A 25,756-nucleotide genomic window follows, 5' to 3' on the forward strand; every position below is an offset into this window, starting at 1 on the left:
AAGTAAAATGGGATTGTACTTTCAGTATTTAATGTGGGGACTCTATCTCCACTGGCAACTTCCGGAAGCTTTATAAGTATGCATCAACACTCATTAAACATTGGCATTCCTCGTTGAAATTGAACTCCTGCGAGCCAGCTGGGATAAAGCTTATCCCAGCTTTAATGTGGGGAATATGTAATTATTTGGCAGAGTGCTGCAATCATGTCCCAGTCCAGTCCATGGTTTACAATGAGCCTAAGAGCCAACAGCCTGCAGCTAATCATAATCATTTCAATCATAGAATGGCTTGGGTTGGAGGAACCTGAAAGATCATCTAATTCTAACCCTGGCAGGGCAGGGTTGCCAACCACTAAATCAGGCACTGGATCAGGCCGCCCAAGATCTCATATAAAGAAATTCCTGGGTTCAGGTGAATAAGATTTGTGAACTTGATTTAGGAGGTTTCCAGTTTCTAACCTTGTATCTTGCCGGCTCTTTGTATTTACATAGGTAGATGTTCTCAATATGTATTTTGACCCTGATTATTCCTCATTCATCTGTCAACTGACTGTTCTGTCTGTGTAGAGAAATTGAGCCCAGGATGGTGTCAATGAACACTGATTTGTAGATCATCTGGGACTGAGCTTTTGATATGTATCAATACAAGAACTGAAGAGTAAAATAATTCTTCTTCCAGGTCAAAGTACAAAAGGATTTTAAAAAAAATCCAGTTGTATTGTCTATACAGCTCTTGATATCATAGAAGTAAGGCAAGAAAGATTTGGATATTAGAATTCTAGCTGACTTTTGAAGGCTGCTACTTTGTCAGGTAAAGTCTTTAGAGTTTCAAATTTACTAGCTTTCATTTGAATGTCAGAGAAATTAAAAAATTATGAGATTAATATCTTATTCAAATATTCCTGTTGATACTTCTCAGGACATAACCTGTGAATCCCTGCTACTAACTTAATGTTGCTAGGAGTACATTGCTATTTTGTCATCATTAGTTGTACAATTAAATGGAAATTCTACAGAAAAGAGGATGAAAAAATGTCTAAAATACATCTTATTTTGAGGAGATTCTTTTTTATATTATCCTGATAAGACAGAAGTGAGATTTGCACCTGGTGTGTACCACCACAGGTGCACTAGCTACAACACAGCAGTGACAACTGGTGCAACTTGAGAATCTGGCTCCATGCTTTCACAGCAACTTCTGTGCTGGGGTGTCTCTGAGATGCCAAAGCCCTAATTTGTGCCATTTTGATTCACTTTGATTATATATATATATCCCGTATGATGAAACTCTTTAAATTTGTTTCAGCAAATTATATATCTATTTGTTTGTTAGGTCTAATATTTAGACCTAAGCATATGGAGTTGTGTCTTTTCAGATGACACCAATTCCCCTATTGAGTGAAGCAACTTAATAGTTTCAGTCTTCAGAATATTCAGATAATTACTTCATGTGCACTTATTTCTGCTTTTTTTAATAATGCTCAGTAGACAGAAAATCTCTCAAAATTGGGATGTTCAGTGATGGGGGAAAGTGAAGAACTATAATGATCGTGGTAAATAAAATGCAAGTGCAGCATGCAACAGATGAACTAAAACTTTATTAAAATTGGAGGGAAAAAAGAACAAGCTACTCTCAAGAGAAGAAATGTAGTCACTTATGCCTGTAAGTTAGAGATCAAAGCTGTGCAGAGACAAAGACAAAAAGTTTGGCAATAAATGTGTTGACAGTTCCATGGCGGGTAAGTTGCATTTGAATTGTCAGAAGAAGGTCTCTGGGCTCTGTGATTTGCCGCTGCATGACCACAATGCCACTGTGGTTGTTCACTTTTTTTGTGGTGAAAAAACCCTCCTGGTTCCCGCTGATGATGGACAGCAGTATTTTATCCCCAGGGACAGCATTGGAAGGGCCCATGCGGAAAATGTCGGTGGGTACTTGAATGTTGGTAGGAAAAGAGAGGTGATAGTAGGTTATTCTCAGAGGCAGGCTCTGGCACTCCTTATTTTCATTACAAGGCAAGCGCTCACAGCGACTGCAAGAAAAGTGAGAACACAAGACAAGAGGAAGATTAGCGTACATTCAGCAAGCGTGATAGGAAAGCAAGGGCAGTGGGGATGGGAAAAGATATGTTGACTTGCATACTGTATCCATTCTTCAGCCTGGCAGCTCAGTTATACAGCAAATGGACATTTATTAAATAAGGATGAACTTGTCTGTAGTTAGTGCTTTTGAAGGAGGGTTGCCATTTTCGGAAGTGTTGCTCTTTCTCTGCAAACACAGATGGACTGGGTCTGGCACCTCAGACTATACTTTTTAAGAAGAACATCAGGTTTTTTTACCTTTAAGTTTTACTATCTTTTTGATTGGGTATACATTAAATAAAGGAGATGATCCTAGGTGACTGGTGAGTTGGCTGTGTTTGGATGTCCTTTTAGGGTTGGCTTTAAAGGCTGATCAAAGTATTCTGAAAACAACAGTGCAGGTTTAGAAGTAGAGCTGTAGAAGGCATTGATATTTATTAGAGAAGAGGCACTATAGATACTGCACTGTGTACATTCATTATCTGACAGCATTCAGGAGAACATAAAAATTGATCCCTTGCTATATGTTCAAGTTTACTTGTTTTAAAAACAAACTTTCTTCCTTCTCCTGAGATGGCAGAGTGTTTCTCTGTGTCATGAACAGAATCAACCTAAGTCATTTTAACACACTCCTAAGCAAGAACTGAAAAAATCCAACAGCCTGATGTCTCCAGCATATACACTACATTCAGTACACTCTTAGGCAGGATCAAATCACAGGAATGATACTCATGATTGAGGAAATACTGGTCTGCTAATGCTGTTGCTGAGCACTATATTATAGCAACAAATCCATCTTAGTAAAAGAGATCACCCATACAGGCTGGCAAACATTGAACTCAGTCCCAGTGTCAGCACCAGAAATCCAGATCTTCATAAAAGGAAGGAAAAAAATCTCATCCTTTCCTGCTACTGAAAGAAGTAAAGTTGGATTTGAGAAGCGTTTAGAATATTGCATAAAAGGAAAGATTATATCAATTTCAGATGAAAAATATGCCCAATTCATCAAATTAAAATTGGTATCCAAATATGCTCTCTGATAAATAATGGAAGTAGAGGTAGACAGACAATTAAGCTGGATGTTGACTTCACGAAATTTCAGGAAGATCAGGTTATGAGCACGGCTCCAAATCTGCCTCACAATAGCTATGAATCAATGAAAGTATATACAAGAATCTTAGTACAATATTCAGTCCACATGCTGAGATTTTGGAACCTAACATGCTTATTCATTTCTTTACAAAGGAATGCTCCAGCCAGAAAGGACAGTTTGCTTCTTATTCCCTCACAATGTATTAAGAAATCTGACTGTCTATTTCATTTATTTTATTTTGATATATAAAATTAAGCTTTTATCAGGAATATCTGGTATCAAAAGAACTGTGGTTCATTATATGCAAAATATGCATTTTCAAAAAGAGTAGTTAAAAGCACCCTCAGTTCTTCAGTTAATGAGTTGTATGTTTTCTTTTAACATCACTTGCAAGCCAAAGTACAAAGCACTTCTTTGAAGGCTTAAATGCATTTTTAATTTTATTCATACGTGTGAAGAGCAAACACAAGTCTTCACAGGATGGCTATCTGATTAAGTGTGGATTCTCTAGGAATATTTTCAGGTATAGTAAGTTCTGCAATCTTTTCTGAAATGTCATCACTAACTCCACAAAAGAGAATTACTCAGCTTTAGCAAATTATGCCAGAGGCTAGTTGGTTTGGTTGAAATAATGAAACAAGAAAACACAGTTAATTTCTTAGTTGAAATTGTTTTCTCCATGTAAATCTGTTTGGAAGTCCATGTATATTCATGAAAGTGCCACAACCTACTCTCTTTTATGAATGTAAAATGTTTTGCAATAGCCAGATTTTTTTTTAAGAACAACAACAGCAACAACAAAAAAAACCTCCATAAGATTTGGAAAAGGACACTATGCTGATTCAGAAAGGTATCTGTGGAGACAGATGTGCCTGGAGCTAGGAGTTAAGAATTATTCAAAATTCATCATCTTTTATCTTATTCTTTTGTGGTACACACTTACACACTGCACACTTCACTCTAGGTTTAGTTAATGTGTGCTAATTGTTCCTTCAAACAACCACAAAGAAGAGATAACAAATATTATTGCTTTCAAGAGCCAGAGTTCATTCTGGGGTCATGCACCACAAACGTAATAAGCAACAAGCATTTAAGTCATGGTGTATTCTCTAGATCTTATGTAAATGCCACCTTTCATGGGCAGAAGAAAATCATACAGCAGGAGTATTCAGTAGCTAGTGAGTGAGCAGCCTGAGACCCCGGGTGCTGTCCCAGCTCTCTGACATCTCAAGAAGGATGAAGTGTCCATGCAGTCTCTATGCCTGACCACCATACTGCGGATACTGTGCCCAGGGTCATAGGGAAACCTGTAGGAGAAGGGATGGGCTGGAGGAGGTACAGGTATGCTGCCAGAGAAATGCACACCACAAGGCAGTGAGGAAGTTATAAATGCATCCTTGTAGATTCGTGCAATGAGGAGCACGGGCTAGAAAAATAAGTGTACAGTGCTTACTGAATGCTTATTCTTGAATTTGTTTCTGATTACTTAGCTCACTTCCTATACTCTTATACTGAGTTTCTTTACTTCAATGAAATAGTAGCTTCAAGGAGTTACAGATATTCCAAATTTTATGTACCAAATATCAGTTACATATAAATGAAAATAAAACTATCAAAACCAAAAAGATTCTATTTTAGAGAATGAATATCACATTTCCTACATAAGAAAATATTTTGCCTTTCTTCTTGTTAAGTTCTGAGTCTGGTTTTCACATGGTATAGAGGCAGTTTATTACATTGTACCAGAAGAAGCTGAGTGGTATACAACAACTGCTCATACACTGAAAAGAACTTTTTTAGCAGGGTTTATGGCTTTGGAATTTACCTCATATAGGGAAACTATCTCAACTTGCTGAATGACAAACCAGGCAAATTACACACTACACATTTCCAAAATCTGTCACTGTAGATTTTCAGAGCTGCAACTATCTTTTGTACCTCCTACAACATACTCCACTACAAAGGCATTCACTTATATCAGCAGTTTGCACTGCACCTTAAGGTCCAGACGAGCTGAGTGCTGACTCTGCACTGATCTCCACAGTTTCTTTCCCCCTTGTCTCTGTATTGTTTTGCCCAATTTTACTTTCCATTCTTCAAGCACCTCCCAGATTAATTCTCCTCTCCTGATCACAATTTCAGATCTGGCCCTCCTTACATTCAGCCTCAGTCCTAAGTATGCCTTTCCTTCTTAGTGAGTTGGCTCTTCTCTTACTTGTACTAGAAACACCTTTCATTAAGCCTAGCTTGTAAAAGCTCAAAAGAAAGATGCTGAGGAGCTGTCAAGGTTGGCAGTGTTGGGCCCAGGACAGCTAGGAGCTAACATTCCAGGGAATCTGGCTGCTTTATATGTGGGAACAGGCTAAGACAGTCTTGGTACATGTGCATTTTAGACTGCTTTATGGGCTGTAAGAAGATCATGTCTTCTGAATGAGAAGAGAATTGCATGCTCCTAAAATAGAAAGACTTTTCTACAGACAAGAGAATTTAAATTGCACTGAGAAGGATGGTCAGACACAGAGAACAATTGCCATTGGAACTTAATGATCTTTGAGGTCCCTTTCTATAACTCTGTTATGCTGAGAAATCTTTATCACTGAAGAATTTGCAGCAAAAGTTAAATACCTTTCAGAAATACTCTGGTAGACCTGATCCTATCTTGGTACATAAGGGCTGATTAACATCAAGGTCCTTATTTTCTAAGGATTATGAAAAAGGCTAGCTGCTATTATGCAAAAATTTTTTACTTCAAAAATTTCAGAGGCTTTTGGTAAGCACAAAGATAAGTGCAAAAGTAATCTCCTGACAATTTCAGGTTTCTGCTCCAAACAGTTAAATTAAAAACAAAACAAAACAAAACAAAACAACAAAAAAAAAAAACCAGCCTTCTCATGCACACGAAACAACTTGTTTCTGCCTATCTTTCCTGTTCCTGAAAATAGCTGAATTGCTTTGGAAGAAATTTGCCAAAACCTGAGCCTGCATCAGACACCTGGCATTTAAAATTTCAGACGTTGGTTACATTTTGGCATCTTTCTAAGCAATTAAAAGCAGGTACTAATCATGAGAAGAGACAGACAATCTTAGTAATACACAGGCAGGTTTAAAATATGAAAATATTTCCCAATCTGGCTCAGTGCAGATACTTTTATTCACACACCACCATAACTGCTTCTTTATCTTTACTACTATTTTTCTTGGCTTAAATACTACAAATGTTTGACTTCAGTGTCACATAAAGGGAATTTAATTGTTATGCAATTTGATAACAAGAAGTGTTTGGCAAGGGCAGTGCAGCACGTTAAGTCCTATTGTGAGGAGTAGTAAGTCATAATTATCCTTGGAAAATTACCAAGCCTATGGGTTTCTAAGGAAAAAAAAAAAACAACCAGACAGAATTTAAGCAAAAGTGTTATGACCTTCAAAAAGTTAAAAGTTATTAGATTACAGACCACACCATACCAGGCACTTTGCTGGTCTCCAGGGAAGTTTACACAGGGTGTTTGCTCACAAAGCAGAGCATATCTGTACACCATTCTGAGCTTTCAGCCTGTAGCTTCTGACAATCCTGCAATTACAACACCCAGTGGCAAACATCTTTGCTAGAGCCACCATGCAAAAATCTCTGCTTTAAAGGTATTAGGTATGGAATTTTTAGATCACTGACAACTGTAAATAAGGACTTTAAGGAAAAATCAGATTCAAAAAACTGCTGTTTGAAGGACTGAGACATTAAATTATAGCTGATCGAAAGAAAATTAGGGATATAGAGTAAAAAATCTTGTAAGGTGCCAACTTGATCGGAAGGAAAAATGCGTTGTCTTTCTTATGATATGCCAAATTAGTGAAACTGGAATGTGTTTTGAATGAAAGAGAGGAAACTAGTATTGATAATACGTAGGTGTTACAAGAAGCAAAACATTTTGATTTTAGAGTCTTGGCACAATGTTAGGTGAAAATGTGACTTAATGTCATTATTGTGCGAAGGCTAACAAGGATCACTTAGCTATCAGGTATGTTGCCTCATATGCTAAAAAATAAATGATTCAAGAATGTATAAATTAGTCTGGATGTAGAAAAGGTGGTAAAGAGCTATACTAAGAAACTAATCTCCAGTGGGAACAAGATAACCCGATATATACACCTTGATTCAGGCATGCTGGTATAATAATCTCATTCTGGCTTACCAGAAGAATATCTATTTGTCCACTAAACTAATCTGGACTACTTGCAGTAGGGATAATATACTTGTATTCTCTTTCATTGATTAAATGACATTTTTTGACAATACATTTAGGAGCTGTGTCTGCAGCTGTTGTGAGGGGGAAGCCTAATAAATCCAAGAAGTTAATAATTCAAATAATTAAAATAATTAGAACTTTACTGAGCAGCTACAGGATTTGTGTCTGACTCACTGCCTAATTATAGTCTTGGCACATCAGAAGGATCTCTCCCTATTAATCTGTTTGAGTTAGGCAGAGTAAGCCATTACAGAGCTGTAACAACCCAGACAGAAAAGCAATTCAGACATTCTATTACTTCCAAAAAAGATCCTTAACTTCTCAAATAGCCATTACTTTCAACACTTTCAATACTTAAAAATACAGAAAAAAACCCCAACAAGATGAAAATGGAGTATGTATTTACATCCATTTCATAGAATGAACCTTTTAGCTCTAGGACCTCTGTAAGAGTGAAAATCTGCTAATTTTGCTTAATGGCCCATTGCAAATGACTTTTTTTAAATTAGGTTACGTGATATTGATAATAAACAGTCCGTTCATGTCATGAGACACTTCTTGTTTACTGACGTGACAAAAGTAATTTAAAACTTAATTACCACTGATGCCTTTTAAAATACAAGCATATTCTATAAAAACCTGTTTTTATACAATGAATTTCTGTAACATTCTTATCAAATACTAAACTACTTACATGGCATTTTACAGCTTAGGGTTTAAATGGAAACTAAATAACTCCACAAAATCTCTCAGAGCGAGATAAGCACCAGTTTTACTCTACAGTGAAAGTACAGAATACTCAACTTCCCCAAAGGGACGGTGGATATATGAACACTGTGAAGAGCAATAGCAGGCTGATGATCAATGTGATTTATCAGCCTTCCTCTCCAGCTCATGCGTACACTTACCTGGGTATGATGCACATTAGAAGAATGTTGAGCAGCCTTCTAAAAAACATCTGGAGTACAGTGTGGCCATAAAGCCACGGGACAGGTGGGAAAATAGCCATCTGCATCAGCCATACAGTTATGCTACTGATATTTTGCAACTTCTGCACATTGCTAGCTGCTGCCAGCTGCCCCTCCTCCCATATCTATTTCTCCTATTTTAGAAATCAAAATGCATAGATTTTCACTAACCTAGGATAAGAGACAGTATAAAAGATGACTGTCACTGGAGTGTAATAGTAAGCAAAAACTGAGGGTGAAAGAAGACAGAATTTTGTAGCTGAACATAAATCTCCTGACAGACAAGGCAGCTAGAGAGAGAGCATCATTTTATGCCTCTAGAGATCATTGCAATGCAAACAATTGACATGTGGCAACTTTTAAAGGGGCTGAAACAGGACTACAAAAAAGAGGTAAGCCTACCAGTAACATCTGCCAGAATCCTCTACATATTCAGTCAGCATTAGTGTGACATTAAGGAGAGTACATTAAGGAGAGTACATTAAGGATTGTACTTTGAAAAGGAAAGTACTTACGTGTCTCCAGACTTGCGGTAGTTTTCTGGACATTCCAAAGACAGACAGCGAAACCCTCCCTGGATGTTAAAGCAGGTCTCATTGAAAGAGCAGTTGTGAGTTTCTGTAACACATTCATCAATATCTGCCAAATGGAAAAAGAAGAGAGGGTTAAATACACGCTTCTCCTCTATTTGCTGGTGCCAGATGATGAAAGTATCATATTATGTACAACAGAATATAGAGTGCAATTAAGCACTATTACAGGATTGGGTAGCAAGGGCAGGAGAACAAAAAAGAAGAAAACTAACCCAAACCACAGGAAAGAACGTGAAAAGGAAGAGCAGCAGTGCCACTAAGTGGACAAGACCTAAATATTTGATGAAATGTCCATAGCATGATGACATTTCCTTTTGACAGTTAAGCTTATTTACTTCATTTCACAGTGGGAGTCTTCATTGAGTTGGTTAGAATTCTTTAATATAGTTAGAAAATATTTACTCCGCTCTACAGGAATCCTATAGAAATATTTATTTTTTATAAAATACTAGTCTTTACAGATTTCAAATTGGTATTGATTACTTTGCCTATAAGCATGTAGAAAAGGCATGTTTTAAATTTAAAACCTTCTCAAAACTTTTCAGAACCCCACAATTAAGTTTCCCTGCAGCTATAGGGACGCACCTTGGCAGTTGCGTGCATTGGGTGCCAACCTGTAACCCGTGGAGGGACAAGTACACTGAAAGCTCCCAGGAATATTAATACACCGAAAAGAACAGATATGACCTCCAGTAGGTAAAGCACATTCATCAATATCTGCAAGAAGAAAACAGCATTAATGTACCATGTCTGTATCACGTTCAACCAAGAACACACGTGTGGTATTCATGCTGTGAGGTTCAAACACTATTCTTGTTTGGAGTAAGGAAAAAAAAAATCAAATAAGGGTGGTTCTAGTCAATAAAGGGTGTCAGGAATAAATGGAGGAGTGAAAATTAAAACCAATATAAATGTCTAAGAGGCATTTTGATTTTGTTTTGTGTATGTGTAGTGACACCTTACATTGACGCATTATTGAACAACTTTACCATAGGGAGAGAGAGAAGTATTATCTGTATTTTTATAAAAGGGAAAATTAGATGTTTTGCCCAAGGTCTTACTGTCTAGTAAATCCTAGACATCTGATTTGTGTTTTCAAGATCTTGTCAGTTGGGTGCCAACCACATCTTCCTAGTATTTGAGCAAAGCCTACTTCAACATTTATTTAGAGCAAGCCAGAAAAAGAAGATATATAAAATACTACATAGTAATATAATGTAATACACAAACATGGCTGTATCTTCACTTCCTGAAGACAATAATAGTTTGTTGATCAGAAAAAAAAAAAGAAAGAAAAAAAACATTTCTGATAAGATAGAAAAGTATGCAACGACAAAGTTCATTGTAAACAACAAAATGATACCTTGCAAGCACAGGTACTTCTAGACTAAGACCTAGATGGAAGATCTTCATTAAGTACAGTTTCAGTGTTTCACAGGAAAATACCAAGAAGAATCAGATGATCAAATGCAACAATTAAGATTGTATGGAACTGTTTATATATGCTTTGGTGTGAACAAAAAATGCGAACTCATCCTTCATCTGCAAAGACAGTTCTTACCTTCACATGAAATTCCATCTATGTCACTAAGCTGAAAGCCACGTCGGCAATAACATTGATAAGAGCCATACACATTGGCACACTCTTGACTACAGGGGCTGCTCTCACACTCATTTAAATCTGAAATGCAAAATTAAATATGCGATACTCAAATTTCTTGATATATTTGTCACTCCTGTTATCAGACTGAAGCAAAACTTTGAAAAAATAACTAGAAGTACTGGGCTTTGGATGTATTACTCTCAGCAGAGTCTAGCAGTATAAGCTACTATGTGCTATCTGTTTCCCACTGTCCTTCAAGGCATGTGACTTGGAGGGAGTCATTAGTAACACACTTGCATTTTTACTTCTGGGTATCAGCAACGCTGATTGTGACGAACTGGTCACGTCACCTAGCCAGAGAGCAATATATTGGAACTGTGGACTGCAGTGGCTTTGTTTAATCATAACAGCCTTCATGTAATCAAAGGCACCAAATGGGTTATTTATCATGCTATTCCAGTGCAGTCTTGTGAGCTAAAATCAAACAAAAATAGGTGAACGACAACAGCTACATCTCACACTACATGGTCAGTACATACAACAGCAGTACCTTCACATGACCTGCCATCAGATGAAAGTTTGAATCCCATGGTACAAGTGCAGTAGTAGGAACCAGGAGTATTCTCACACTTGTGAGCACAAAGGCGACCTGGATAGCGTCTGCATTCATTGACATCTGCAATGATAAATATATACAGAGATCTATGGATTGTCCGGCTTCCCTACAGTAGTACTCTGGATGGGAATGTGGTCTTGAGTTTGATTTTTATTTTCCAGATGTCAATTTTCTTGACAGAAAGGGAAGGAATTGATCAAAATACTAATTAAGAAGAATCCTGGTACACAACTGAATTAACTGTATAAAGAAGAAAATCATTTGATCTTTCAAAGGAATGTTTTGCTTAAGTGCATGTTAAAATATCACAGAAAATAATTACATGCACTCTCATAATCTTATAACAATGTAATTGAGTACATGTTGGCAATACTAATACATTTCCCTTTAAAGTATCAGTATCTTTTCAGTATGGTTGTAGATTTATACAAACAATATAGCAGTCAATTTTACTTTCAGATGAAAAAGATTATGCAGAAAGCAACAATGTTTTTTACACAGGTTCATTTTTTAAAATGCCATTGTTAATAGGTGCAACTTACCAATACAAGTTCTACTGATGACATCAAAAGAATATCCAGACTTGCACTCACAACGGTAATTGCCTGGTCCATTTATACAAACATGTCCTTCACCACATGGCTGATTAGAAGATGAGCATTCATCCACATCTGAAGAAAGAGAAGTGATTGGAAGTATACTTATGAGCATGCAAGTGGAGAAAAGAGCAATATGTTAACCCTTATTTCAGATGCATATTTGTGTGCCCCTTTCATCTATAAAATAAAGTATAAATTCTTGCTGCCTTACAATCGTGTCACAAGCTTTCTTCAGTGGTACTTGTGAAGTGTTTTGAAACAGAAAGGAAGACTGATCAAACTACGACCTTCAATAAGAAGATCAGAGTAATAAATGCAAACTTTACAATGCAAAATCTTTACTGAACCAGGTAAACAACCAGCACTTGTGCTGCAAATATTGATAAGCTTGCAAGGTAAAAATAATCAGGAAAATAAGTAATTTTTGGAGGAAATCAGGTACAAAATTATTTTATTAGGGATGCTCAATATTCATGGAACAATTCTTCAGCTGAGGTAAGATGTCAGAGGACCACAGTCAGTTGTGCTTTGATAAGAATTTACAACAATTAAAAACATGCAGAACACCTCTCTTTGAAAAAGCCACTTTAGCTAAATGCCAGATCAAGGCACGTATGCCTTTCAACTGTATTTGACTATCTTCTGAGAGACATCAACTGGCAGGTGGGCCACTGATAATGCCATTTTGCAGGGGTGATCATCACTTTAATTCTTCTCAGCATATAGAGTTTTATGAGTTATTTGAAGGACAGAGAGGATCTTTGTCACTGTTTATGTGCTGGGACTGTTATGATGGAAAGAACAGGGTCAAGAATTGATTGTAGAAACAAGAAAAAATTCGGGTAGACTTCAAGAAACATGCCAATATAAACAGGTGTAGTTCATTTTCTTTAAATTGTTTTATTTTTCAGAACTGTTACTTACCTACACATCTCGTTCCATCTTCATTGAGATGATAACCTCGGCCACAGCTGGGTGAGATTCGCTGACAGGTATATGAGCCATCAGTGTTGATACATATCTGACCAGCTGGACATGGCATGTTGGTACTCAAGCATTCATTGATATCTGCAAGAGCACAACAAGTTAATGTAATAATCTACTCCCTGAATGTGTTTCTGACATCCTTCATGGTCTGAAAGGCTCTACTCATGGGAAAGCACAAATTTATGTAATTTAGCCTATGTGATTAAGACTGGGAGAAGTATGGAAAAGCAGTGGAAATTGGGTATAGAATCTGTATTTATTTAAAAGCCTCTGAAAGTCTCCCCTAAAAGCACAGAGATGATCAAGAACTCAGTTTATCAGCTCAATGAGGTATTCACCATAGATACTTTGCCTTTTCTCGTAATAGGCTATCCATATAAACATGTAAGAACTTGAAGAGCTCTTGTATGTATCCAAAAGACTATGCATCCCTCCACTATTTATCTTTTTACAAACTAGACATCATATTAGTTTGTGACATGGATACCCTTTACCTATTAAAAACAAAGCCTAAGAAGTAAAACCACAGAACATGCAATGAGATGAAACTAATCTATACTAGAGAATGATGTAGTGCAATGTATCTAATTAAGAAAACAGGAAACTTGCTGTTAACCAAGGTTAGCAACATGCTATTAGTTTGGGGAAAAGGAGTTTCAGAGTGAGAAATCAGTGGCTACGGGAGACAACCTTCATCAAACAGAAATGTTAATGTATCTGTGATCGGCAAGTCTGTAGGAGCAGTTGCTGCTGGTGAGCGTATGAATCACACACAGAATCACAGAATCACCCGGGTTGGAAGGGACCTCAAGGATCATGTAGTCCCAACCCCCCTGCCTAGCAGGGCCACCAAACGTACACATTCAGATCAGGTTGCCCAGGACCCCGTCCAACCTGGCCTTGAACACGTCCAAGGACGGGGCATCCACAACCTCCCTGGGCAGCCCGTTCCAGGGCCTAACTACTCTCCTTGTGAAGAACTTCCCCCTAACATCCAACCTAAATCTTCCCTCCTTCAACTTGGATCCATTTCCCCTAGTCCTGCTGTTGTCAGCCCTTCTGAAGAGTTTACTCCCCTCCTGGGTGTAGGTTCCCTTCAGGTATTGATAGGCTGCAATGAGGTCACCCCGCAGCCTTCTCTTCTCCAGCCTGAACAAGCCCAATTCCCTCAGCCTGTCCTCATAGGGAGGTGCTCCAGCCCCCTGATCATCTTAGTCGCCCTCCTCTGGACCCTTTCCAAAATCTCAATGTCTTTCTTGTACTGAGGGCTCCACACCTGGACACAGTACTCCAGATGGGGCCTCACAAGAGCCGAGTAGAGAGGGACAATCACCTCCCTGTCCCTGCTGACCACCCCTCTCCTGATGGAGCCCAGGATCCCATTTGCCTTTCGAGCTGCCAGAGCGCACTGCTGGCTCATGTTAAGTCTCTCGTCCATCAGGACCCCGAGGTCCTTCTCTGCCGAGCTGCTCTCAAGGCCCACTCCTCCCAGCCTGTACGGGTGCCTGGGGTTCTTCCGGCCCAAATGCAAAACCTTGCACTTTGCCGTGTTGAACCTCATTAAGTTCACCCGAGCCCAGCCCTCAAGCCTGTCGAGGTCCCTCTGAATGGCATCCCTTCCTTCCACCGTATCAACTGCACCACTCAGCTTGGTGTCGTCAGCAAACTTGCTGAGGGTGCACTCAATTCCCTCATCGATGTCATTAATAAAGATGTTAATGAGCCTGTGTCTCATAACCTTCAGCAATGTCCAGCTTCATGTGTGTACTTAGCCTAAAATTTTTCTTCCTACATCACTGAGACATTTTGTACTGTGGCACTGCTACAAGAGTTACTGCTGAAGAGTTACTGTTTTCCAGTTGGTATGGTATTAAGCAAAGTATTCCTTTGCTGGAAATTTTTCATTCTTTTTCCCTCCTACTGCCACATAGGGCAGCCTTTGATTCATATTTTGTAAAATCCACCTGTAAAATTGTTTTGGTGATTATTTTATTTCAGGGGGTGTAACTATTACTGCTGCAAATTGGTGTGGTTTTACTAATGTCAGTGTGGGAATGCTAACTCCTACAGCCATAGATCTAGTGTGACCTGTGGCAGATGTATGTCTTCAAAGAGTTTATTGTGCACAGTCATCAGCTGCCTTCATTTTAAAGGCTTCAATTTTGTTTTCAGCATCAGTGCTGCCAGTGTCAGATTTCAGAGCTGCAGAGAATGAGACGGTCAGGAGAACATGGCAGTGAGCTAGAACTGGCAGCTGCTGCTGCTCAGCCAGTTCCACAAGTTCAAAACATGCTTTGCCGCTGGGGTAATTTAGTTAGGTTGAGACTTGAAAATGATACTTAAGGGAGTAACCGATAGATTGGTAGGTCACAAGACAATTTCATTTAGAGTCTGCTGGAAAGTAGTAATTGTAACTTATTTACAATAAGGTTCTAATTCTATTTTGTAGAAGCCTCACAATAATTTGACAGGTCTTGGAAACAAGGCACTAGCACAAGAGTTTATAAGCACTCATTAAAATAAAACTTTTCTCTACAGTGTATTATAACCAGCCCATCACCTGTACACAGTAAGATTCTTCATAAGCCATAACTAAAGGGGGATAGGTCTGCTAAGACCTACATATACATATATACCTGTAGAACTTTTGCATGCTAGTATAAACAAAGTTGTTACAGAGGATATCATAACTTACTTAAGTTATAAGCTATATATAACTTAAAGCTTAGTATAAAAACTAAGCTTTAGCTAAAATCTTTTGGATGGTGGGAGATCATACACATCACTATTTTTTCCTGATTCTCCTTTTCCAGATAAAATCCTCAAAGATTTAACGAAAACTCAAACACAGCCATGTCATTTAAGTACTTCAATTTCACAGTTTCAGTATTTAAGTCATATTTAGAAGGCTTTTGTCTGTAAATTTTACCTGCAAGACCAACCTATATCTTTAAAAAGGAGAAAAAACACATAATAGAAAAATACATATGCACATGAAGAATGACTTGAGAAGCTCAGAACTTACCCAGTGAAGCTATAATTTATCTCATAAGCAGCACTTAAGCATTCGCTGAGATAAGAGAATATCTTACCAATACAGTTGCCTAGAGCATCTTGTATAAACCCATTCATGCACTGTAGCTTGGGTCGGCAACGGAAAGATCCTGGAGTATTCTGACAGATAAAATCGGGGGGGCAGTTATGAGTACCAGTCTCACATTCGTCAATATCTGGTACATCACAAAAAAAAATTGTTAGGAGCTTGACAAACATTTTCAACACATTTAAAATACAACGCACAGTTAAAAAATGTCAGACAGATTAAACCCACAGCACATCTTGTGCAATTCAGTGCAGTGAACCAGAATCAGTCTGAACTATTGCCTAAAACAGAGTCTCAGGGAAAAACATGCATGTGTGTGTATGTGTGTACTTAGCACTGCACATTCTCACAACCAAAAGGTTCAAAATTACTATAGAGCAACTGAAGCACCACGCTCAGCAGTGTTCAGTCTTGCTTCAGCACTGTGCTTAAGCACATAGGCTTAACTTTGAAGTCAGCGCAACTTAATTACATGTCCAAAAGTTAATTTTAACATTAAACTCAACGTGGACTGTGTTCATTTCTTTCAAAAGGGAATTAGTTGGCCTTGATTCTCATCCCTACTAAGGTCTCCTTAAATTATTTTGCTTTAAAATGCATGTGATTTCTGTGTGCTTTAATATTCCATTCTACTTCATCATAGAAAACAAATATTTGTGAATAAATTTTTATTCAGACAAAATAGATAAGGAGCAACAAGGCTTTATCCAGGAATGTAGCCTAGTCCACATGCAAATAACTAAAATTTTGTGTCTGCCACCTTGCAGACACAATGGGAAGAAATCTCCTGAAATTATTAAAATGAAGGCAATTCCTAGCTATAGGATGCCTTATCTTTCCCATTGATACAGTGGACAAAACAGGTGAGGCAAACTGCCAAATCCTGTGAGATTCAGGAAATAATTAAGGAGCCTGATTTAAATTTTTGATGGTTTAATACTGAATTGCGATAAATCAGCAGAGTTTCACATGTTGCTCAATTCAGCAATGAGACAAGTATTTTCCATGTCATTTTACGAGGCTTTTAAAAATTATATTCTAATATCATTCCTCTTCTGTTTTCATTACTATTAGCATGATGTTAATAATTAACATTATTAACATATCTTATCCAGATAGGAAATTTCTAAAGCTAACAGCATGCATAATTTAATGGCTGTACTCCCACTTTTCCATCAGAGAAATATTGTTAATACTTGCTGGTAAGAAATTTGTTGGCCTAAAACTGATGTAATTTACATCAGTAGAAATTCTACTTGAAAGGGAGCAAAGTTAAACCATAATACTTTGAAAATTATTTTCTGCATATTTGGGGGGGTTTCTGTTGGAGTTTGTTCATCAGTTCTTTTTATTTCTGTTCTCACCCATCCCTGCACTCTACTACACTTCTCTGATGAGCTCCTATAATAAAGCCTTACCCAGAATTTTGGCTAAGTTCACTTACTCAATGCAGTGTAATTATAGTCTGTTTTTAAACAATTCTAAGCTCTAGAGGAACATACTTCTTCATGGTGAAAATCAATTCTACAACAAATGGAGTTTGCTATCTGTGCACTTTGAGTTAGATGCAACTTGGAGTCATTTACTGAATAAATAAAAAGACTTTTTAACCCCCTTTTTTTTTTTTTTTCAAACATAGCTAGTCAACAACATCAGTTTTAACCTTTTCTTTTTTTTCTTTTGAAGTTTTACATCCTTAAGAATATTTTGTTTAAGAACTGAATCCCTCTGTAACAAATTTAAACTTTCTGAAGACAAAGCCTGCATCTACCTTAGCATTTTGAAACTGAAACACCTGGTCACTCTTTATTTCTTTTTACACAAATCTGGAAGACATCAGTTTCTCTGCCCAGGACGTACCTTTGCAACGACTGTCATCAGTTAGCTCATAACCAGTTCCACAGCTCGTGTCCCGCTGACAACGAAAAGATCCTAATGTATTGACACAAGTTTGTCCAATCCCACAGCTGTGTGTCCCAGTGATACACTCATTAATATCTAGAATATGCAAAATGAGAGACAAACAAACAAAAAAAATGAGAGTAAATTAAAAGAAAAAAAAAAGAAAAAAGAAATCCCTGAGAAAAGATCAGGCCAAAGGTTAGTAGAGGGCATACCTTCAAGCAGTCATTATTTTGAGCATAAGGATGCAAAGAATTGTGTGGATTTGGCCTCAAAGTCAAGCTCACAACATGGCTGCTCATCTATGTTCTCAGGGTGTTACTCAGTAAAGACATTTTGACCCCAATGTTAACAGGACCAACGTCTGCTGGCTCACTGTATTTAAGAATGGAAAGAAGTTGTACTAGATGAGAGCAAAGGACCAACAACTATCTGTCTGTGTCCAGCAGCAGACAACTAGAGTGACTTCATGAATGAGGCAAACTTTCAGAAACACTGACTTTGTTCTGGATCTCACACACACGTGGCCCAGGGACCACTCAACCCACAGACTGCAAATATCCACTTCCTACTTTCTCAATATTGAAAAACATTTATTTTGGGATTGTTTCATTTTCTCTTTGTATTTATAAGAGTATTTGGCATCTACGTGTGTCAAATGTAAAAATTCTTCCTTTTGGTATTTCACACTAGACTAGTGTTAATCTGACCAATCAGTATCTAATTTATAATCTGAATGTTGTATCAGATCTACTTACTCAAACTCCATCTTCAGTTAATGAGAGAAAAAGGCACTCTTGATGAGTAACACCTTTTATTTTTGAATACTCCAGTATTCCCCTGTGATTAATAGTATCAACAACTTTCAAACTTTCTGTCAGCAAGCTGAACAATTCTACTCTTTTTCATCTGTCTTATCATTTACTATATACTACAGTAAAAAAACAAACAAACAAACAGGTTTTTGTTACTCACAATAAGAAGCTCAAGATCTCCTGGGTCTTTTCTACTCTGAATCCTCCACTTGTTCTATTGATCTAACATTTCACCTTTTCACTACTTCCACCATTCTATTTAAACAGACGTTTTTAAGATCTCACATCCTTCCCCATCTGGGATAAGTAAGAATATTCTGATCTCTTCCAACTGGATTTTTTTTTTCTTTAAATCTATTCTTGCTCTTTTAAAATAAGTTTATTGATAATCATCAAGAGAATGCTTTCAGTTCTTTTACCTTCACAGTTGACACCATCTGGTTGAAGCTGATATCCAACAAAGCACGAGCAGACATAACTGGATCCCGTGTCTCTGCATTGCTGAGAGCAGGGACCACCACCTATTTAGATTTTAAGAAGTCTTATAAAATTAGGAGGCTCTTTACAGGAACTGAAACAAACCGCTTGTTTACATGTTGCTTACTGATTTATTTTAAAAGTAACTAAACATACACGTATATAAAAGAAGGAAAGGGCTAAACACTGGAAGAAGTATTTGAAATTACTGATTCTTTTTATCACTAAAGAATACAAGGAGGAAGTAAATTAACCAGTTGCCCATAACTCATCATTTTTAGAACCTGAAGTAAAAATGATGGGAGCTCAGATACCTCCTAAAATTTTGTCTGGGCTTTATATGATTGCTACTGTACAATAGGGATGACAAGATGCACTGCATTAATTAATGAAGCATTTTCACTATTACATGCATTAGGCTTTATTTTCAGCCTATCAATATTAGAATCACATCCCTGAGTTAGCTAAAACATGTGCTCTTTCCTATTCAGCTGGCAGGAAATATGAAGGAGAGAAGAGAGTATCGTAGCTGATGAAAGGTTTAGAGAACATAAAAAAATGAAGACTTCTTACTGAGATACTAAGGACTTAGTGAGGTATGTGCAGGAGTCACAAAGGATGTGGAAGAGAGCTGCATTTGTTCTGGCAACAGTAAGAGGACACTACAAAATTTACACAGAATTTGGCTTATCGTGAAGAAAACTTATTTTTTCTGATCTTGTTCAGATATAAATTGATCACAGAATTGTAGGAGTTAGAAGGGGCCTATGGAGATCATTTAGTCCAACTCCCCTGCTAAAGCAGGTTCTCTATAATAGGTCACACAGGAAAGCATCCAGGTGGGTTCTGAATATCTCCAGACAAGAAGAATCCACAACTGCTCTGGGGCGCCTGTTCCAGTGCTCCGTCACCCTCATAGTAAAAAAGTTTTTCCTCATGTTTGTGTGGAACTTCTTATGCCCCAGTTTGTGCCCATTGCCCTCTTCGTTTTGTTTTTGTTTTTGTTTTTGTTTTTGTTTTCTGCTGCTAGGCACCACCTAAGAGAGCCTGGCCTCACATTCTTGATTCCCACACTTTAGGTATTTATAAGCATTGATAAGATTCCTTCTCAGACTTCTCCAGGCTGAAGAGTCCTAGAGTCCCAGGTCTTTCCGCTTTTCCTCAAAAGGAAAATGCACCAGCTGCCTGATCAGCTTTGATGCCCTCTGCTGGACACTCCCTGGAAGTTCCCTGTCTTTCTTGAACTGAAGAGTCAAGAACAGGACACAAATGTGGCCTCACGAAGGCAGAGTAGATGGGGAGAACTTCTCTCAACCTGCTGTCAGCTCTCTTTTTAATGCATCCCAAGATACCATCAGCCTCTAATCTGTACTGATGTTTTCAATTATTACCCCATGTGTAGGACTCTGAACTTGTTCTTGTTGTACCTCATAAGGTTCTTCTCTGCCTGAAGCTCCAGCCTGCCCAGCTTTCTGGTGTGTCAGTCATTCTTCCCAGCTTTGTATCAGCAATCTTGCTGAGCCTGCGCTCTGTCCTTTAATTCAGATAATTGATAAAGATGCTGAACAAGACCAGACCCAGGACCAACCCCTGGGGACCACCAGTAGCTACAGGCTTACGATCAGACTCTGTGTCACTGATCACAACCCTCTGCCAGTCAGCCAGTTCTCAACCCACCTCGCTGTCTATGCCTCTATCCCACACTTACTAAGCTTACCTACAAGCATGCTGTGAGAGACAGTGCCAAAAATCTTGCTGAAGTCAAGGTACGCAACGTTTACTGCTCTCCCCTCATCTACCCAGCTGGTGACGACATCACAGAAGTCTACCATGCTGGTCAAGCATGATTTTCCCTTGGTAAATTCATGTTGATTACTCTTGATAACCTCCTTTTCTTCCACTTGCTTGGAGATGACATCCAGAATAAGCTGTTCCATCGTCTTCCTAGGGATGGAGGTAAGGCACCTCTCTCACTCACTATGACCTTCCAAGAGACCAGCCTGGCAATCACTTCTGCCAGATCCCTCAATATTCATGGGTGCTTTCAATGAGGGCCCCTGGATTTGTGTATGCAGAGTTTGCCTCAATGATTTCTAACTAGAAACTCCTCAACCAAGGACAAGTCTTTCTTTCCCCAGACTCTCTTTCTTATCTCCAGAGTTTGGGATTCCCTAAAGACAGCTTTAGAAATACAGACTGAAGCAAAGAAGGTGTTCAGAGGTCAGAATTGGCTCTCCTGAAATCCAGGGTTGCAGTCCTACTTATTGCCTCTCCTCTTTCATATAAAATCCTGAATTCCAGTATCTGATGATTGCTGTATTCAAGGCTGCCCCCAACCTTTACACTCCCAACCAGTCCTTCCTTGTTTTAAAAAGAAATGTCTAGCAGCACACCTCTCCTCATTGGCTCTTCCACCACCTGTATCAGAAGGTTATTGTTCACACACTGCAGGAATCTGCTGGACTGTGTGTGTGCCTCAAAGTTTTGTTTTTCCAGCAAACAATAGTGTGACTGAAGTTCCCCATGAGAACCAATGCCTCTGATCATGAGGCTAATTTCAGCTATCCCTAGAAGGCCAACTTTGTCCGCCTGATCAGGCAGCCTGTAGTAAACACCTGTAATAATGTCACCCATAATAGCCTGCCACTTAATTCTTACCCTTAAGTTCTCCACTCATTCAACACAAATCCCTAGGCAGAACTTGATGTATTCCAGTTGTTCTCTCACATGAGGAGCAACTCTACCACCGTCTTGCTGGTCTGTCTTTCCTAAAGCGTACATAGCCATCCATGACAATTCAGTCATGCAAGCTGTCTCACCAGGTCTCTGCAATCACAATGAAATTATGGCCCTGTGATCATGCAGAGATTTCTAATTCTTCCTGTCTATTCCCCATGCTGCATGCATTGGTACACAGGCACTTCAGAGAAGAAAACAATCTAGGATGCACATTTCCCTAGAGGGATGCAAGAGGATCCTCCATAGCTATACAAACCCTTGAGGAGGCTGGCCTTCTGCTCATGTCACAGGATGCTGCTACAGAAAATTTGTCACTGTTCTGATTGGCCTGGCTGAGTTCCAGATGTTTGTAATGTTTTCCCCTTCAGATTAAAACCCACTTTGCTAAGTCAGTCAGCCTACTGCCAAAGATTGCCCTGCATCTTCTAGACAGGTAGATCCCATACCTCCCTTACATGTTATAATGCTCACAGAAAGTCTTATTGTCATTAAACCCCAAACTCTCATGCCAGCATCAGCCAACATTTGATAGGACTTGATGTACAGTATATATCTATTTCTAGCTTTTCCTCTTTCCCTCCAACTGGAAAAATTGAAGAGTTGGCATCAGCATTCTTCTTTTGTGTTCCCATGGCTTTATAATCTTCTTTGATTTTGTCATGCTTATCATGCTAGGATGGCAGCATCCCAGATCTTGGCTGCTGGGAGGCAGCAGAACTCCTGAAACTCCCTGTCAGGCCAGCAGAGGGGAGCTTCAGTGCCTTTTAACAGGGAGTTATTCAATTCAAACACATAGTGTTTCTTCTTATAATATCCACTGCAAGCTGCTGGTATGTTTTTTTGTTGTAGGTTCTGGTCATTGGTATCACGACTGTCTATAGATGTAAAAGCTTCATATCTGAAGCTGGAGGGTAGGGACTGAAGCAGAGACCTATTTTTGTGAGTCACCGGGGACCAAGGTGCTTCTTCTTTTAATATTCTCAGGATAGAAAAAGGGTTACAATCTTCCTATCTTACTATTTGTTTTAACAGTATTGATGATATTAGAACAAACTGTCAGTACAAATCTATCTTCTTCTGTTTTTTTCAAGGGAATGGCTGGATAGGCATTAAACAAAAAGTATGAGATAAGCACAACCAATGTGGGCAAATGCAGCTATCACTAACTAAAACTTTCAAGTGAATTAAGGAAAACAATTTTTAAAGTTATCACAGTTTCTAATGAAAGGTATTAACAGAAACTAAGAAATTTGTTCTTCAGACAAAGCACTGGCAAAGGCAACGACACTACATGGAATAGTCTTGAGCTGAGATGGCCAGCAACTGCTTTTCGAACCTCTGCTAAAAATGTGAGCTCCAGTTAAGCTAAGTAAAATCTATTGTTGAGGTGCTGGCATAATAGAATTTATTTCTTTGTGTGTCATGACAGTGCTCCAAAACAAACTGTTGGAAGTTCTACTTCCTAAGACATTTAAGTTTCCCCCTGGTGAAGCTTGGAAAATCACGAGTAATTTTAGCTTGCCAAGTTTATCAGAAAATATACTGCAGACAGAAACTCTCATTTATAATTAGTCACAACAATATGTCTCTTGAAGACAGCTGAATAACTGACAAATGCAACAACAGATTACATCAAGAAATAATGCTAGGAAAATATGTAACACATTTTTTATGTCATCTCTTGTACATCACTGGCAACTAGAGACAGCAGTTAGCACTTGTGTTGGCTCTGACTAGCTAATGACCTAATACACATTTCCAACCTCTCTAGAATTTAATAGCAATCCAACATGCAGCACAGTAAATCATCTCTCCACTGGAATTGAAGTCCATTAAATTGATTTTAACCTGAATACATTTTTTAGTTCTGAAATGCTTGTAGAACATAATACATCATTGCTGTTTTAAGTTTATAGACATATAAATCACACGTGACAAGCAGTAAATCAGAATACTTAGCAGAACAATACCCCAACAACACATTCTTCCCATGAGACAGAACTGTTCAATTAATGAGGACACTAGACACTTTTCTTCCATTTTTTCAGGAGATGCATCTCAAAAGGAAACAAGTCCCATTTTATATCCAATCACTCTGATCATCCCAAGAGAAAAACACTCATATTTAATATAGCATCCATATAGTCTGAAGAATCCAGAGTACTCCATGCATTCAATAAGTAACACAACAGAGGTATTATCATCTAGAAGTTAAATGAAAGTTAAATGTATTGGCCAAGCTTCAGCTGGGTAAGATTTAACTTCATCATGATAGACAATGCCCTCCTTTAAGACAACGGAGGCATCTCATAATGATCTACTATTTCTTTAAAAGGATTCTCAGTCTGTTATTTTTACTCAAAACTAGCTTAGGCAAAAGGTTTTGACTAATCACTAGATCTAAGCCTACTAAACTTTATTGGAGGCAATCATAAAAGACCTGGCTAACAGGACTAGTCATGTGACTTACCTCTGCAGCCATCGTGCAGATAAGGATCTTCTTGGTCTAGTTCCTCCTTTGAAATTTCAACTAAAAAGAGGAGAGAGAGGTAGTAGAAGAGAAAGCACTTTTCTTCTAACAGTAAAAAGCTGCCTGCTTGGGATGGGGTTCAGAACAGAGCTTTGGGATACAACGGGACAAAATTAAAAACCATTATTTACATATTTTACAGCTATTTCATACTTAAATTTGACATTCAAATGCATATGCCCATGGGGCAATTTCCATCTGACCGATTCAGTATGAAAGTCATGCTGTGATCATAGATTATATATGGGCTGAGATTTTCAAATGCAAGTTCTTACCATTAGGCTTTTAACCAGAGCTTAACCTGATTTTCATAAAACATGTTGTTGAGGCATGCTTGATTTCCACTGACTATATATTAGCTTGGGGTACTTACAGTTTTAATGAAAATCAGATTAACCTCAGTTATTTATTTAGACTCCATTCCAAAAAAAATCCACACCCAACATTTGGGAACCTAATTATAGCATTCTTTCAAATATACTTTATGATCAGCAATATGTTTGCTTCATGCATGTGTCTTGAGCGTTATTTTCCCCTATATGAAAGGCATAAAAGGGCTGGATACATCCACACTCTGAATCCCCTTCCTTGGCCAAAGAATTAGTTAATGGATTTCCCCAGTCCTCACTAATTTGAATACTTTGGGAATGGTAGGCTGGTAGTGATGTGTGTGTAAAAACACAATCTCAGAATTCTCTGGTTATTGAATAGGAAGCTTAGTCACATTTCAATACTTTTCCACATACCTTTCAACCCATGGTCACTTACAAGAAAATACAACACCATGGATGTGGAAGCAAGTTTGTGTGCAGAAGATTGAGTTGATACACAGACCCCTCAAGTCATAAGGGTGCATTTTGATCACATAGAAGCTATTGTAAATAGTTTGCTCAAGTCTGGTCTGACTTGATAGAGTACTTTTGGGACATAGTACCAGAGATTTGTCTTTATGTGACCAAGAAGGTATCATACATGGAGTCACTCTGTCTTATCCTGTGCAGCATAACCCCTGTATGCCTTGCTATTGCACAATACAATCACAAGGTGCTGTATTACAAAACAAAAGAAAGGTGTCTATTCTTGTTGTTTGCACTGCCTTTCTTTGACATAGATTCTTTGACTTACAGGGTATCTGACATATGTTCAACCACATGGCTGTCTCTTAGCTTAGTGACGAGAATTTTGTCCTGCCCTGCTTGCTGGTATCTTCACATTGAGGGTCTCTGTAAGTGCCAATTGCCCACAGAATTAAGTGGGGAAATACTGCACATTGTATTTTGCAATTCTGCATTTTATTGTACTGATACATTTCTTCTGCCATGCAAATAATTTGAGTCTGCAAATTCTTAGTATAGACACAGTAAACTAGGTGCAGGGTATCTACCCTGCAGTTAAATACCCTCCAGCCAGA

The 25,756-nt window shown here is 38.3% G+C and overlaps 1 protein-coding gene across 2 annotated transcripts in view; it reads right to left on the reverse strand.

Annotated features, from left to right (window-relative positions):
• The window catches only part of FBLN1 (fibulin 1), an 82,977-nt gene that overhangs the window by 27,307 nt on the left and 29,914 nt on the right, over positions 1-25,756 (reverse strand). Inside the window, exons 5-15 of one of the 2 annotated variants that reach the window (XM_052690745.1) lie at positions 24,286-24,345; positions 19,019-19,120; positions 17,743-17,880; positions 15,872-16,009; positions 12,717-12,860; positions 11,736-11,864; positions 11,128-11,253; positions 10,536-10,655; positions 9,560-9,691; positions 8,897-9,020; positions 1,577-2,030 (exon numbers count right to left, since the gene is read on the reverse strand). In XM_052690745.1, coding sequence (XP_052546705.1) covers positions 1,676-2,030; positions 8,897-9,020; positions 9,560-9,691; positions 10,536-10,655; positions 11,128-11,253; positions 11,736-11,864; positions 12,717-12,860; positions 15,872-16,009; positions 17,743-17,880; positions 19,019-19,120; positions 24,286-24,345 — 1,568 coding nt within the window. In that variant the 3' untranslated portion in view covers positions 1,577-1,675. Of the gene's footprint in view, positions 1-1,576; positions 2,031-8,896; positions 9,021-9,559; positions 9,692-10,535; positions 10,656-11,127; positions 11,254-11,735; positions 11,865-12,716; positions 12,861-15,871; positions 16,010-17,742; positions 17,881-19,018; positions 19,121-24,285; positions 24,346-25,756 lie in introns of those variants that run through there. The other variant, XM_052690744.1, reaches the window with a different exon arrangement.

This window comes from Tympanuchus pallidicinctus, unplaced genomic scaffold (genome assembly GCF_026119805.1).
Source record: "Tympanuchus pallidicinctus isolate F22 unplaced genomic scaffold, pur_lepc_1.0 scaffold27, whole genome shotgun sequence".
Classification (NCBI taxonomy): Eukaryota; Metazoa; Chordata; class Aves; order Galliformes; family Phasianidae; genus Tympanuchus; species Tympanuchus pallidicinctus.